Here is a 17,049-nt window from a genome sequence, read left to right as displayed (position 1 = left end):
CTCCTGTTTTATTTCCTATCAGACACACATCGTAAAATATGCTTTCTATGTGGTTGGTATTTTTATGGTTCTAGAAATATACTGAAGCTTTGTTCTGGAATATATATGTTACCTGGTAACAGTTTTTTCCTATTAAGATTGTCTTTAAACTTGATTAGGTGGGACCAGAGAGCCTTTAGTACTAACTTGCTTCTCTATTGAGGCAGTAACTTTTCAAGTAATCTAACCAGTGCCCTTTATATCATGAAATTTATTGCTCTGGATGACGGGGACACAAACTGTTCCTGGCTGTGTGAGCTCCCAAGGGTTATCTGTGCTTTTTCTAAGCATTTCTTTTGCTGGCTTCAGGTGGTTACCTCCATGCACTGATCAAGACTTGCTCTAGTAGTCATGCCTGCAAACTAGCTTTCTGTGCCTCCCTGGACTCTCATCTCCATCTTGGCATCACGATGCTCCCCCTGTATTCCTCCTTCCTGTGCTGAGATGTAGAAATATCTACTAGGAAGTAAGTAGAGTCAAAAATATAGATATCACATTTGTTTACACTTGGTTAGGGGTTTCTGCTGTCCATTGTTCAGTATCTGAAAACAGTTGCTGCTTGTATTTTATCTGTGTTACTTTGGGCAGGAAGGTAAATCCAGTCTATTCTTCCATTTTGACTGCAAATAGTATTTTTTTTAAAAGATTTTATTTATTTATTTGACAGAGATCACAATTAGGCAGAAAGGCAGGCAGACAGAGAGAGAGAGAGGAGGAGGCAGGCTCCCCACCGAGCAGAGAGCCCGATATGGGGCTTGATCCTAGGACCCTGGGATCACGACCTGAGCCAAAGGCAGAGGCTTTAACCCACCGAGCCACCCAGGTGCCCCACAAACGGTATTTTTTTTTAAAGTTCTGTTCTTGGGGCGCCTGGGTGGCTCAGTGGGTTAAGCCTCTGCCTTCGGCTCGGGTCGTGATCTCAGGGTCCTGGGATCAAGCCCCGCATCGGGCTCTCTGCTCAGTGGGAGCCTGCTTCCCTTCCTCTCTCTGCCTGCCTCTCTACCTACCTGTGATCTCTGTCAAATAAATAAATAAAATCTTTAAAAAAAATCGTATTTACTTAGAAGCATTCAGAATGTCAACAAAACAGCTGCAACTTTTTTTTTTTTTTTTTGGAATTAAAGTAGTGTTCAGTTAACAGAACAATAATTATTTCGTAGAAGCTGCATCAGAGACAACTGAAGACGAAAAACTACCATCCCCATATATAACTAATTGGTGCTGTGTGCCAACAAGAACCTGCTTTAAGTTTCCATGCCGATTTACAACCCCCACACTGTAACAGGCAAGGTTAGTGGCTATTAAAAATACCATCAGGACAGGGCTATCTAAAGACACATTCGGTAGTGTGTTAACTATATAAAAAAAGACACTGTACAGTTTAAAAACAAATCTTACACAGCCCTATGTTAAAATTTTTTTTAAAGGACTGAGTTGTATACGGGGGAGTTAAATGCTTTATAGACCAAAAAACCTGCTAGAGCCGCCTTACTCATCATTATCATCTTCTTCATTTGCCCCCTCCTCCTCCTCCTCCTCATCTTCCTCATCTTCCTTCTTTTTCTTGCTCTTTTCAGCCTGGACAACTCCCTTCTTTGCCGCATCAGGCTTTCCTTTAGCTCCGTATGCAGCGATGTCTTTTTCATGTTTTTCCTTCAGCTTAGCAGCCTTCTTGTCCTAAGGCTGCTCGTTCTCTGCAGCAGCGTCATTCCACATTTCTCTCAGTTTCTTTGCAGCATCACCACTGGATAGGCCAGGATGTTCTCCTTTTATTTCTGGGCGGTCCTCAGAACAAAACAAGAAAAAGGCCGATGGAGGCCTCTTGGGTGCATTGGAATCCTTGAACTTCTTGTTTCCCCTGGAGGGGGAACAGAAGTTTTCATTTCTCTTTCATAACAGGCCTTGTCCGCCTTTGCCATCTCTTCAAATTTTCCTTTCCCTTCCACCTTTCTGAGCACTTCTTAGAAAACTTTGAGAAGCTGACTGAAGCATCTGGGTGCTTCTTTTAGTGCTCCTCTCGGCAAGTTGGCACAAAGAATGCATATGATGATGTTTTCCCTCTTAGGATCTCCTTTGCCCATGTTTACTTTCCTCAGTGAGGCACAAGAGTCACCCAGTGCCTGTCTGGCTCTCACTTGCTCCAGCGGGTCTTTTTTTTTTTTTTCGTACTTAAGTCAGACTACTACTCCCACAGTAAGCCCTTCTTAGTGCCTCACTCTGGGTAGTATATATGCCCATGTCTTACTACTGGTGATCATTTCAAAAAGGTGGTATATGGAATGTTTTCTCCTTGTAATATATCCCATATATATATATTCCAATATATATATATATTTGGGGTAGACACTTTGATATCATTCTAATGGCTTGTTTCTCTTTAAACTTTTGCCTTTATGTTTTAGTATCCATCAACGAATTTTGTATGTAATTATTACTATTATTACAGTGTTTTCCTATCTTCCTCATTCCTTTTACATTTATTAATTAGAATTCTTCACCACTAAACGGAAAAAGGATTCCATTATTGGAAGCTAATTTCAGGGTTCACTGCAACAGTAAACAAGATAGTGGGTGGAACAATCTCTTATATTTGGGGGGAAAAAAACCAAAAACTTGTATGTAGATTAGAGAAAATGTGGAAAGGATAAAGTACCACATGAAAATGGAAAGGAATGATGTTTTAATAATTTGAGCACCGAAGAGAAGTAGCCAAAAAAAAAAAAAAGTTAATAGCAATAATTACATTATGGTTTATTGTATTAGCACTCTGTGAAATGACAGGAGTTCTTAACAAAGTCCAAAGAAAAATGTTAATGTAATGTGACAAAAATACAGCTGTAATTACAAATAAGACATAATAAGGGTATCTTGTATTTATCAAATTTTCATTTACTTATTAATCATTTCAAAAGGTAAGTGCCAAGGTACATGGTTATTTTGTTTCTGTCAATTTTTAAGTGTATATGTATATGTAATTTGTTCAGGTCAGCGAAAAGGAAAATTATAAAATACACAAAGGCGTGTAAGGCAAGTAGTTCTAAAGTATTAATAAGAGAGAAAGAAATCAGCATTGATGGTAACTCAGAATAACCAAATAAAATGGGATCAAAGAGCAAATCAGCAGTGTGATCACATTATAGCCCAGTAAATAGGATTGTAATAGAATAGAGTTGAACTGGTGCCTGGGTGGCTCAGTCCGTTAAGCATCTGCCCTTAGCTCAGGTCATGATCCTAGGGTCCTGGGAACGAGTCCCACATTGGACTCCCTGCTCCATGGGTGAGCCTGCTTCCCCTTTGCCTCTCTCTGTCTCTCATGAGTAAATTTTTTTTTAAACCTTAAATAGAGTTGAACTATTTAAAGACATTAAATAGCATATATCCTAATAAAAAGATTAACAACAGAGACTCATTCTTATTTTGTAGCATGATATATCTACCAAATGTGTGTGTGTGTGTATACACACATACTTTATGTATATATGTATATTATGTATATATGTGTGTGTACATATGTGTGTCTATGTGTGTGTGTGTATATCTATCTTTATATATATAGTTTAAATATTTTATTTACTTATTTGAGAAAGAGTGAGTAAGCAAGAGAGAAAGCACTGGGGAGAAGAAGCAGATTCCCCACTGAGCAAGGAGCCCAATCCCAGGACCCTGAGATCCTGACCTGAGCCAAAGGCAGATGCTTAACTAACTGAGCCACCCAGGCACCCCTAAGTATATATTTTTTAAAATTGCTAATTTAAATAAAATACAAATTAGGAATATTTAAAGCAAAACAACTCAGTGTATCCAATAAGAATATTGCTGGGTCATGCAAAAACTTTAGAGTCCAAAAATTCTGGGGAAGACCAGTTTGAAAAACTAAAATCTCCCTAATGGTGATATAACTGTACCTAACAATAGGTAAATTTTCTTACAAACATCTAATAACCAGTAGCTCATAATTAACATTAATTGCATAACCAGGTCAACTCTCCTGACTAAAGAAGGAGATGATGGATAATTAAGAATTGCAATTTTATCTCTGTACACTAATTTTTTTCTTTTGTTTTTCCTTGCCTTTCTAAAATCAAAGTTCTATTGATTGTTAAGCTGCCACAACCCAGCAAGGCAACACTAACAGGGAACAAAAAGTATAAATACATAAAACCCAATTGAAGCCATGGTAATAATAGAGTTGTAGACCCTCCAAATATAAGTTTACTAAGTTTATAATCATTACAATAGTTGTAGATTTTCTCCTCCTTTAATCTTAAGAGACAGATACGAATGTCTTAGTAAATTTTACAAAAGATTTAAAAGTGCCCCTTTCCTTTGGATGCCCTTACTGCCTAGATGTCAAAGGCTCTTTAAAGGAATTGTGTTGTGGTAGGTAGGTAGGCAGGCAAGTCTGTCATGTCAAAACAATTTTTTTTTTTAAGATCTTATCCATCTAACAGAGAGAGAAAGATCACAAGGAGGCAGAGAGGCAGAAAGAGAGAAGGAAGCAGGCTTCCTGCTGAGCAGAGAGCCTGACGTGGGGCTCGATCCCAGGACCCCAGGATCATGACCTGAGCCGAAGGCAGAGGCTTTAACCCACTGAGCCACCCAGGTGCCCCCAAAACAGAAATTTTAAAAGAAATCAATCACTTGATGGCAATGGAAAGGAAATTACTTATCTAACATTAAAAACAATAGAAAATTAAAAACAAATCTACAAAAATATCAGGCAGGGCCTTAAGACTTTAAAACCACATACATAGGGCCGCCTAGATGGCTCAGTGGGTTAAGCTTCTACCTTCAGCTTGGGTCATGATCTCAGGGTCCTAGGACCAAGCCCCACATTGGGCTCTCTTCTCAGTGGGGAGCCGGCTTCCCCCTCTCTCTCTGCCTGTCAAGTAAATAAAATCTTAAACCACATACATAGTATGCGACTAGAAGTTTTAACTCTCTGGAGGAAGAAAAGTACATCATATGTAACAAAAAGTTAGAATGCAAAAGATTTATTTGAATAATAGTACAAATTAATAAGCCAAAAACAATGAACAGACAGAAGAACAAAAACACAAACATGAAAAATAACTGTAAACAAAACATGTCTGGAAAAGAAATTCACATGAAACTGACTCTAATTACTAGGTGTGGAAAATGTGTTTTACTAATTATTAGAAATGAATAGGGACCATCCTATCTAAACAGATATTCAGAATGTTAACTGGTATGAAAAGGGGAAATAAAAACAAATATTTGGCAATATCTAACAAAAAAAGTATACACCACCTGTCACTGAGTAATTCTGCTAAATAGAGTTGCCCGGAAGTCTGGAAACAGTAAGAGCAACATAATCCCCTTGGTAACTTCTTATTACAATGAATGGACTTCCCTAGTGAAACTCAGAAGCAGAAGGCTTTTGTACATGTCTTTCATTCAAAAGACAAAACACCAGTTCAACTTTTTTTTATGTCAAGTAAGGTGCTTACCCACACTAAAGGCACTCCCGCATTCCTTACATTCATAGGGTTTCTTACCAGTATGAATTCTCTGATGTTTTGTAAAGGAGGAACTGTGTCTAAAGGCCTTCCCACAGGCCTTGCATTCATAAGGTTTCTCTCCAGTATGAATTCTCTGATGCTCAGTAAGGGCTGAACTATGTCTGAAAGCCTTCCCACACACCTTACATTCGTAAGGTTTTTCACCACTGTGAATCCTCTGATGTTGAATAAGTGCTGAAGTAAGTCTAAAGAACTTTCCACACTCTTTACATTCATAAGGTTTCTGACCACTGTGAATTCTCTGATGTCGAGTAAGTTCACTGCCTACTCCAAAAGCTTTCCCACATTCCTTGCATTTATAGGGTTTCTCACCAGTATGAATTCTCTGATGTCTAGTCAGCGATGAACTGTTTCTAAAGACCTTTCCACATGCCTTGCATTCATAGGGTTTCTTTCCAGTATGAATTCTCTGATGTCGAGCAAGTTCTCTACAGACTCCAAAGGTCTTCCCACATTCTTTACATGCATAAGGCTTCTCACCTGTATGAATTCTCTGATGTTCAATAAGCTGTGAACTAATTCTAAAGACTTTCTCACATTGTATACATTTGTATGGTTTCTCACCAGTATGAATTCTCTGATGTTCAGTGAGCTGTGAATGGAACCTAAAGTCCTTGCCACATTCCATACATTTGTAAGGTTTCTCATCAGTATGGATTTTCTGGTGTCGAGTAAGTTGCGTATGCACCCTAAAGGATTTACCACAGAAAGTGCATTCATAGGGTTTCTCAGCATCATGAATTACTTGTAGTGGAGGTATTTCTTCAACTCTTCTAATGGTCCTTTCATATTTCTTACATTTATAGCACTTCTGGTCATCATGCATTTTCTGTATACTAAGGTCTTCATAAAAACTAAATGCATTCTCAGATTCCATATATTTACAAGGTTTCACACCACTATGTATTTTCAGTTGTAGGGTATGTGGGTTATCTCCAAAGGTCTTCCAATATGCATTATATTGATGATATGTTTTCTCACCGGTATGTATTCTCTCATATTCATCAAAATTTAAGTCACAGTTAAGGACCTTCCCATATTTCTTATATGCATGGGGGTTTTGGCTATCATGAGTTGTGTGATGTGATATAAGAGACTTATGATGTTTGTAATTGGGCAGTTTTTCAGAATTGATTTTCATTTGACTGAAATATCCCACTTCAGGTCTTTGTACTTCAGACTTGTCTTTGCTTTGCTGGTCATTTCTGAAAATGGAGCTCTCGAGACCAATGAATTTACTTTCTGTTACTTTGCACTGAGACCCATTGTTTTCAGTGATGTCCTTTCTAGTAGACGAACACTTTGGGTCATAGTTAGACTCCAAATCTGGAAGAGAGGGGAAAAGAAACACAGTTGTTGTTTTCGTGTGCCATAAAAATGAAACATTTATGCAATGCAGAGGAGAAAAACTGCGAATACAAACAATACAAGTGATACAAGTGAGTGATTAAAATACCTCAATGAAGTTTTAAGAAAAATCAGAAAATAATGAAAGCATAATGTAAAATTGTGACGTTTGTGATAAGGGAAACAGATAAAGTCAGTGGGTCTAACATTTAAGCGTTGATCATCACTTAGTAAGCTTGTTGAGAGTGCTAATGTTTGGGAACCAATCCAGGTATACTGATCAACATCTAAAGATGCAGAACGAGTCCGTATCATGTACAGATCTAGCTAATGCAGATCATAATTTGATAATCTATACAAACTAGCAATTTTGTTTTTGTTTTTAAGTAGGCTCCAAGCCCAACGTGGAGCCCAGTGCAGGACCTGAATGCATGACCCTGTGATCAAGACCTGAACTGAGATCAAGTGTCGGACACTTACCTGACTGAGCCACCCAGGCACCCCAGGTATGGTTTTTTTTTTTTTTTTTTTTTTCTTTAACAGTAGAATCCAAATACTTTACTGTGGAAACAAGGTGCTTATAAGACTATCTTAATCCATTATCCCCTTTCACCTAATCTTTTTCTGACCTTTTTTTTTTTAATTAATTAATTTATTTTTATTTGACAGAGATCACAAGTAGGCAGAGAGGCAGGCAGAGAGAGGGAGAGGAGGAAGCAGGCTCCCTGCTGAGCAGAGAGCCTGATGTGGGGCTTGATCCCAGGACCCTGGGATCATGACCTGAGCTGAAGGCAGAGGCTTAACCCACTGAGCTACCCAGGCGCCCTTTTTCTGACCTCTTAAAAAAAACGTAATTTCCACACACATGTTTCGCGGCTCAGAAATGGGTTCTTTACATACCACCCACATTTTATTATTCAGATCTAAAAGTTACTACCCTCAGAAATGAGGTTCGAACTGACTAAGTTCATATTTATGTTTCTGTTCCAGTATCTAGCTGCACGCCCTCACACTCTTCATTTTTTTTTCAGTTGTGTATTGGGTAACTTTCTGTTGTTAGGGTGTTTAGCCTTATTCCTTAAATTCCAGACGGAGAGATGTAATCATTATATGCCACTGAATGACAAGCCCCAAGGACAAGTTGATAGTTATAGGGAAATTAAATCACTGAATGAAAAGAATCTAAATAAGACAAAAAGAAAATATTATAAGGATCAGTCACTGGGTAACACAATTGATCACCAAAACAATTATGTACAAGGGCATCTGGATGGCTCAGTTGGTTAAGGGTATTCCCTTGGCTCAGGACATGATCCCAGCATCTTGGGATCGAGTCTGCACGGGGCTCCTTGCTCAGTGAGGAGCCAGAGTCTCCCTCTCCTCCCAGCTTGTGCTCTGTCACTATCTCTGACTCTCTCTCTCAAATAAAATCTTAAAAAAAAAAAAAAAAGTTAGGTACATATAAGAATAATGCAGTCATTTGTCTCCATGCCTTCCAACCCTCACACTACACTGCAGTGATCTATATTCACACACACGAGTAGTGAGTGTTTATGAATGATTTTTTTCTAATTGACTCTTTACTTACATATACTGTCTCCATCACTGTTATTCATTTCCTGCTCTGCATAACCATGATTTTCTTTACCCTACATGTCAATAAAGATGAAGAATTTTATTTACTTTTTTTTTAGCTTTTTTATTTAGCTTTTTTGTTTAGCTTTTTTTTTATTTAGCTTTTTCACTGTGACACATCTATCCTACTGAAATCCTAGTCTGTATTTAAATGTTTCCTTCATGCTTTTTCCCAGATATTCTCTTTCCTTCATGCTCTTTCATTTTCTTGTACTCAAAGTCAACCATTGTTATGCTCTGCAAGGCAGTTTCAGAATATTTTAGATATTACAGTAGGTATAAATCATACCATAAGGCTTATGCAATTCTGAAAAGGGAAGAAGCTAATAGAATGATGTGGAAAAGGTGGTATAGGTGAGCAAGAATGGAAGGAACTCTGTAAAAAAGAATTTGTTGAACAGTGGCTAGAGACTGGCAATTAGATGAGATAACCGGAGGGAAATCTAAAATGAATGATAAACACTGGATGATACAGGGCGATAATAACTTCCTGTGACTGAATTATGTTGTAAGGAATAAGGTATAATAATGCAACCATTATTTGATTAGAATAAAATTATAAATGAATGCCAGTATCAGTAAATCAAAATGCTTCTACCTAAAAATGACTTTCCACCAAATGTGGAAATGTAATTGAAATTACAATAATTTCAGAGAGTGACCACATTGAAAATGCAGCTGACCCCGAAACTGGGGTTAGGGTGCCAATGCCCTGCACCATCAAAAACCATTATATAACTTTTGACTCACCCCAAACTATTAATAGCCTACTATTGACAGAGGAAACCTTTCCAAGAACAGTTGATTAATACATATTTTATATGCTTATATATTATATACTTGTACTCATACAATAAAGTAAGCTAAAGAAAAGAAAATGTTAAAAATGTAAGAAGGGCACCTGGGTCGTTCAGTTGGTTGAGTGTCTGCCTTTGGCTCAAGTCATGATCCAAGGGTGGGATCAAGCCCCGCATCTGACTCCCTAGCCTGGGGAGAGCCTGCTTCTCCCCCTCTGCCTGCTGCACCCCTTGCTTGTGCGCTCTGTCAAATCAATTATAGTCTTTAAAAAAAGAAAAAATACATTCACATATTATACTACCTTAATCAAAAAATTCACGTGAAAGTGGACCCACACAGTTCAAACCTGTGCTGTTGAAGGGTCAACTGCATTACATATTAAAGTCTATGGAAGTCATCATTAGTCACACAAAAAGTAAGGATTTAAATGTTTACTTATTTTCATTTTTCCTTATTAACATAAGGTGTACATCCCAATCAAGAAGATGGGAAACAACATAGTGACCTAAGAAAAGGTGAAGGGTGAATTCAATAAATACAGAAGCAGATGTAGCTAGAAATCCTATAAAAGTAAGTAAAAAATATTAAAAAATGATGAAAGAAAACCACCAGAGAAGGTATTTTCTAAACTGTTTTAAGACTGCTATGCTAATCAATTTGAAAATGTTGTCTTAGGGTGAATTATTTTCCAGGGAAATAGATATTAGAAACCCCAGAAGCCAAAATAAAATTGAAAAAGACCAAGTTGCGAGACAGAAAACTGACTCACCTCCCATGAAATAAAAAATCAAAAGCATGCCTATTGCTCAGGTTGTGGTAGTAAAACAAGTAACAAACTAGGGCTTCTAAAAGATTCAAGTCATGATGTGGTATAGGGAAGGGACGTGTGCCCTTGATTATTGTGACAGAAATCAAGAAATCTGAATATATACACACTACTGCGGTGTGAGGGTGGAAGGCATGGGGACACACAAAACACCTGGAGGAGATAAGGGAGACTACCATCTGACAATACAAAAATCAAAGAAAGGGGAAAAAACTTAACTAAAATATGTTAAGTAAATAAGTAAAATTAATACTTTGTATTGAGATTTTATTTATTTGACAGATACACAGTGAGAGAGGGAACACAAGCAGCGGGAGAGGGAGAAGTAGGCCTCCCAGCTGAGCAGGGAGTCCAATGCGGGGGCTCGATCCCGGACCCCGAGATCATGACCTGAGCCAAAGGCAGATGCTCAATGACTGAGTCACCCGATGCCCTCCTAGTACTGATTTTTTAAAAATACAACAGAAACTACAAAACTTAGACCAGAACAACACACTTTTTACCAATTCAGGTGTCTGGTCTAGGATAGGGAAGGTATAGGGTGGGCCTGGGAAAGTCTCAAAAAGCAAGAATAAATTTCAAGTACTGAGTCAGGGTGCCTGGGTGGCTCAGTTGGTTGGGTGACTGACTGTCTTTGGCTCAGGTCATGATCCTAGAGTCCCAGGATTGAGTCCCACATCAGGCTCCCTCTGACCCTACCCCATCTCGTGCTCTCTCTCTCTCAAATAAATAAAATCTTAAAAAAAAAAAAAAGGACTGAGTCAGAGATACTCGAAAATCACCATAAGAAAGAGCCATACAACTGGGCATCAAGAATTAAGACTGGTGAGCTAAAATAAACTGAAGCAATAAAAAATCAATAATTCCATAATGAGACACAAACAAGAGAAAGTCAGAAAATTTCAGATGCACCATTTTAAGTCACTAATTAGTTATAATCATAGGAAGAACATAAACACTCTTGCTGGTAACAGAACAACAGGGCAACTAATAAGTGAAGAAGGAATGATAGAAGAAAACACTGATATAAATGAAAAAAAAAATTTTTTTTAAGATTTATTTAGACAGAGATCACAAGTAGGCAGAGAGGCAGACAGCGGGTGGGAAGCAGGCTCCCCGCTGAGCAGAGAGCCTGATGCGGGGCTCGATCCCAGGACCTGAGCTGAAGACAGAGGCTTTAACCCACTGAGCCACCCAGGTGCATGATAAATGAAAATTTTTAATTGTAAAAGTCATTAGGCAAATTATTAATAAGGAACTATATATTCATAGAAAGACCAACTAAGACCACAGAGATTTCTTTTTTTAAGTACACCACTGCAGTGCTTGCACTCACAACCTTGAGATCCAAACATGAGCTGAGATCAAGAGTAGGATGCTTAACCAACTGAACCACCCAGCCACTTACGGAGATTGCCTTCTGACCATACTGTGTGAATTCACTTTCTCCCTCATTCTTTATTCCTTTGCTGTTATTTTTACCTTTCTTTATAGCACTTATCACTGTATGGGATACATTTCCTAATTATTTGTTTTCCTGTTTATTATTATACATCTCACTAGTGAGTCAATTCCATAATAAGTATCAATTTTTCTCACCTCGTACTGATAGGGCTACCACAGTATTTATCTCAGTGCACATGGTTTTTTGTTGAGAATTTATAGAAATCCAAATAGCAACATGGAAAAAACATTGGTTGTACGGGGGAAGATCTTAATTGGCTTCCCCAAGTGTTGAGCTTTTTTCCACAGGGCTTTGAATGGAGTTTTCCAAAAACATCACAGGGACCCACTTCTTCCCAGAAAACCTGGGCTTTTTATTCTGGTGATGGCTTTTCCTCTCTTACCAGCCCTCACTCACCTGACCCTCCGTTCTTGTCCTATCCCTCCCAACCCTCCAGAACAACTTCCCTTCCTCCAGTAAGGTGATCGGAAATGGCTTAAAAATGGAACAATCTGCTTACAACAAAGAAATGTAACCTAAGGGATTAAAAAAAGAACTACAATTATATAAAACACTTAAGAGAATTGGTTAAGTTTTGATAAATAAAGTTGAAATAATACTGATAGATTTCAGAGAAGAGAAATGTGAGGAGACTGAAAAACCATTCACCTTAGAGTGATTACAGAATTACAAAGTATACAGAGTTCTTTACTCAAACCCATTTCAACTCTTTGTCTTGTGAGGCAATTTATTGTACCAGTTAACAACATCAGCTTTTGCGTCAGACTCTTTGGGTAGAAAACCTCCTTTGGGGGCGCCTGGGTGGCTCAGTGGGTTAAAGCCTCTGCCTTGGGCTCGGGTCATGATCCCAGGGTCCTGGGATCAAACCCCGCATCGGGCTCCCTGCTCAGCGGGGAGCCTGCTCCCCCCTCTCTCTGCCTGCCTCTCTGCCTACTTGTGATCTCTGTCTGTCAAATAAATAAATAAAATCTTAAAAAAAAAAAAAAGAAAAGAAAAAGAAAACCTCCTTTTGACACTGATGAACTGTGTAACCCCGGAGAAGCTGCCTAAATACTCTTTATCTTAGCAAAATAATACAAATATTCATGCATAGAGCTGATGAGGAATTAAGATTAAATAGATTAAAAGTGCTCAGAACAGGGCCTGATACCTGGCAAGAACTATGTGATCTGACAGGAAAACAGGTAGCTTTCTAAAACATTAAGAGATCCTTGCTGGAATACGGACAATGTTAAATGCAACATTCTTTAACCACAGAACAGGTATAAGACAACAGATGTGAGGCAATGAACATGAATTCTGTTTATCCATCTAACATATAAATTATGTAGATTCTTTTAATAATCATAAATCAAGACACAGGTTCTTAGCTATTCTTCAAGAAGGTGGGATAGAAAATAGCAAAGCATTTATAGCAATTCTGACTTTCAATCACAATATAAGAGCTATCTCAAAGGATGTGCTGTATGTCTTCTAAAATTCAAATTAAACTCCCTGCGTATCAGGGAAAGTAGAAATATGAAGGGACTGAGAAGATACAGACATCGTGAAGAACAATGAATGTGCTTAATGGAGGCATCCTCTCCAACTCAAAGTTCCATGCCTCTGGAAACAGGAAAAAGAAATGTACCTATTTTCTTTCAAGATAGCCTTGGGTTTACTAAAAAGCACCTGATATTCAATACAGTGTATTCTAAATTATATGAAGCAGATAAACTTACCCAGTGAGACCAAGTTGCTATAGTTCTCCATCATCACATCCCAATACAAGTTCCTCTGAGCTGAATCCAGATATTCCCATTCCTCTGGAGAGAAGGTGATGACCACATCCCTGAATGTCACCAGCTCCTGAAAGAACAAACCATATATAGGTGAAATTGAAGGAAATATTTTGAGAAAAAAGAAAAGAATTTACATTATGGGAAGTAGACTAAACAGTAAACTAGTAGGCCGGGGTAGAAGGTTATGGTATGAGAAGTAAGAAAATTAGTGCTTTGATATAAGACTATCTACATATCTTTGTAAATTCATTTTATTTCCAGAAAGTGGATTTTTTAAAATTTCAAAGTGTATTCATGCACATTGCATACATACTACATGCCTGCTGCATGAATTAATAAAGGTGAGTTTCTACATCCTTGAAGTTAGAAATATCTAACTTCGAAAATGAGATGTGAACACTACTCTCTAATTTTTTGCAGCCCCAAATTCAGCACTATGTTAAGTATTATTTAACATGATAGGATCAGAATTTTTACTTCTAATGATAAACTAAGTAACTTTTAGTGGCTATAGAGTAGTCTATTTGGTGAAAAAAAATATTGGCTTAACTGTATTTAGACACTGATATCGGATAAGGTCTTCTTGGATTCTGGAACTCTATAATCATCTGTTTATGTATAATGGAAACCAGTCAAGATCAAATCCAGTCTACCCAGAAACTCCTGTCTCTTCAGGAGAAGTATAGAGTTTGCCCAAATGGATATAGTTGATCATTTTCACTATCCAAGAATATGAAAAAGGATGGTAAATCCCTCCATCTAGGGATTCCATTTCTACCCTAGTTGCTGTTGACAAAAGAATGAACACATAAGAGTGCTGAACATTATCTGGAGAATAGATAGGCACATAGGAGTTATACTGTTTATGTATGGTTCCAACTCTCACTAGAAAGTGAAAAACTATGGGAATGTGGGGCGGGCTCTATTTGGTAGGAAGGTTCAGAAAAAGGAAATGTTCACAAAGGAAACAGATTCAGCAACTTACATGGTCCATGCTTAGAACTGTGAAGAATTGGTCCGGGAATTCCATTTCTGCCATGACAGTGTGAGGAACTCTGCTGACATGTTCCTCTGTCAAAACTGGTGAGAATTATATATAAAAATATATAGTAAATGAAAAAAACATTTGTTCAAGAAAATCTACTAAAACTTATTACAAGCTGAAATTCTGCAGTATCTGAACCAAACCCTTCCTTGTTCATCCCATCTTAGTGACAAAATTACTCTATACTGGTACAGTCAAGACTTCCTCACCACTCGTCAGCTCTTGCTCCCAGATAGATGGCCATCCTCCATGGAGGAGCAGGACATCAACATTTCTCATCCTTCCCCCACCTGTCTGTTGCTCAGGAAAATGCAGCCAAGGGATAGATTTTCTTCTGTCTAGGAGCCACAAACAAAATATATACCCTGGATGTGGCACTGGTAAGAATACCGGGGTTCAGTTGTCTGCCTTGGATCATGGGAGAAGATCGTGGATCATGCTGAGAGCAAACTGCGACCCCTGACTGAAGCATCTCCCCCCCCGCAGCCAATCTACCAAGCACTCAGTTTTGTTTTGTTTTTTTAAGATTTTATTTATTTATTTGACAGACAGAGATCACAAGTAGGCAGAGAGGCAGGCAGAGAGAGGAAGAGAAGCAGGCTCCCCGCTGAGCAGAGAGCCTGATGTGGGGCTCGATCCCAGGACCCTGGGATCATGAACTGAGCCGAAGGCAGAGGCTTAACCCTCTGAGCCACCCAGGCGCCCCCAAGCACTCAGTTCTTAAAAGCAGAGGTATGACTCAGAGGGAAGCATGCTAATACCCCTAACTGCAGTAATAGATCTGTGGCTCAGGATTTTGTCCAGGGGGAGAAGCAGGCCACAGACAAGAGTGCTCTATATCCCTCTCCAAAGGAAATTATGATGGAAAAGTTTAAGCCTAAGGGCATTCTCAAAAACAGGGACATTTTGGTAAAAGACTATTAGGAGAAGACTGAAAGTGCTCACTGGAGGTGAGTATTTGATTTTCACAGGCAGTATATACTTTTTTTTTTTTTACTTTTCTCTTAACCATTCTGAATATCAGCTGTATAAAATAATGTACTGTTGGGCCTATAACATATAAAAGTATAATATTTCCACTAATAATGTAAAGGAGATAGGTAAAAGCAAAGCCAAATTGGACTAAGTAAATGAATATAAATGGTACTTCAGATCCACAATATCAAATCAAAACAAACAGTAAATAAAGGGCACCTGGCTGGCTCAGTACGCATAGCATGTGACTTTTGATCTTAGGGTTGTGAGTTCCAGCCCCATGTTGGGTGTAGAGCTTACTGAAAATTATACATAAGATTAATGTAACAATAGCTATAGACATATGCAGGCTTTCTTTTCTTCCCATACTTTTTTTAAAAAAAGATTTTATTTATTTGACAGATCACAAGTAGGCAGAGAGAAAGGAGGAAGCAGGTTTCTTGCTGAACAGGGAGCTCGATGCAGGGCTCGATCCCAGGACCCTGGGATCATGACCTGAGCCCAAGGCAGAGGCTTTAACCCACTGAGCCACCCAGGCGCCCCTGTTCTCATACTTTTTAAAAAAATTTAAATTTAAAAAAATTTTTAAATTCAATTAACATATATTATTGGGAGGGAGACAAACCATAAGTGACTCTTAATCTCACAAAACAAACTGAGGGTTGATGGGGGGAGGGGGGGTTGGGAGAGGGGGGTGGGGTTATGGACATTGGGGAGGGTATGTGCTATGGTGAGTGCTGTGAAGTGTGTAAACCTGGCGATTCACAGACATGTACCCCTGGGGATAAAAATATGTTTATAAAAAATTAAAAAAAAATTATTGGTTTCAGAGGTACAGGCCTGTAATTCATCAGTCTTATATAATACCCAGTGTTCATTACATCACATACCCTCTTCAGTGTCCATCGCCCAGTTATCCCATCCTTCCACCCCCACCGCTCCACTTCCAGCAACCCTCAGATTGTTTCCTATGATTAAGAGTCTCTTATGGTTTGTCGCCCTCTCTGGTTTCGTCTTCATTTTTTCCTCCCTTCCCCTATGATCCTGTTTCATTTCCTAATTTCCACATATTCATGAGATCATACATCTCTCTGACTTATTCCACTCAGCGTAACACCCTCTAGTCCCATCCACATCGTTGCAAATGGCAAGCTTTCATTTTTTGGATGGCTGTGTAATATTCCATTATATATATATACACCACATCTTCTTTATCCATTCATTTGTCAGGGGACATCTGGACTCTTTCCATAGTTTGGCTCTTGTGGATACTGCTGCTATAAGCATTGGGATGCAGGTCCCCCTCAGATCACTACCTTTGTATCATTACGGTAAATTCCCAGTAGTGTGATTGCTGGGTCGTAGGGTAGCTCCATTTTCACCTTTTTGAGGAACCTTCATGCTGTTTTCCAGAGTGGCTGCACAAACTTGCATTCCCACCAACAGTGCAGGAGGATTCCCCTTTTTGTTCACATGCTTTATTTATTTAAAGATTTTATTTATTTGACAGAGAGAGACAGCCAGAGAGGGAACACAAGCAGGGTGAGCGGGAAAGAGAGAAGCAGGCTTCCCGACGCGGGGCTCCATCTCAGGAC

General features: G+C 38.7%; 1 protein-coding gene and 1 pseudogene across 3 annotated transcripts in view; both read right to left on the bottom strand.

The window, feature by feature from the left end:
- Window positions 1-17,049, bottom strand: part of ZNF529 (zinc finger protein 529) — a 97,327-nt gene that overhangs the window by 46,937 nt on the left and 33,341 nt on the right. For 2 of the 3 annotated variants that reach the window (XM_032842120.1, XM_032842119.1), the window contains exons 2-4: window positions 14,420-14,514; window positions 13,375-13,501; window positions 5,150-6,908 (exon numbers count right to left, since the gene is read on the bottom strand). In XM_032842120.1, coding sequence (XP_032698011.1) covers window positions 5,494-6,908; window positions 13,375-13,501; window positions 14,420-14,473 — 1,596 coding nt within the window. In that variant the 5' untranslated portion in view covers window positions 14,474-14,514 and the 3' untranslated portion in view covers window positions 5,150-5,493. Of the gene's footprint in view, window positions 1-5,149; window positions 6,909-13,374; window positions 13,502-14,419; window positions 14,515-17,049 lie in introns of those variants that run through there. The other variant, XM_032842121.1, reaches the window with a different exon arrangement.
- On the bottom strand, window positions 1,528-2,320 carry LOC116857750 (annotated as a pseudogene).

Source organism: Lontra canadensis, unplaced genomic scaffold, assembly GCF_010015895.1.
Source record: "Lontra canadensis isolate GAN:19392208 unplaced genomic scaffold, GSC_riverotter_1.0 scaffold125, whole genome shotgun sequence".
Lineage (NCBI taxonomy): Eukaryota > Metazoa > Chordata > Mammalia > Carnivora > Mustelidae > Lontra > Lontra canadensis.
Note: the sequence above shows the minus strand (reverse complement) of the source record. Positions and strands in the feature narration are given on the sequence as shown.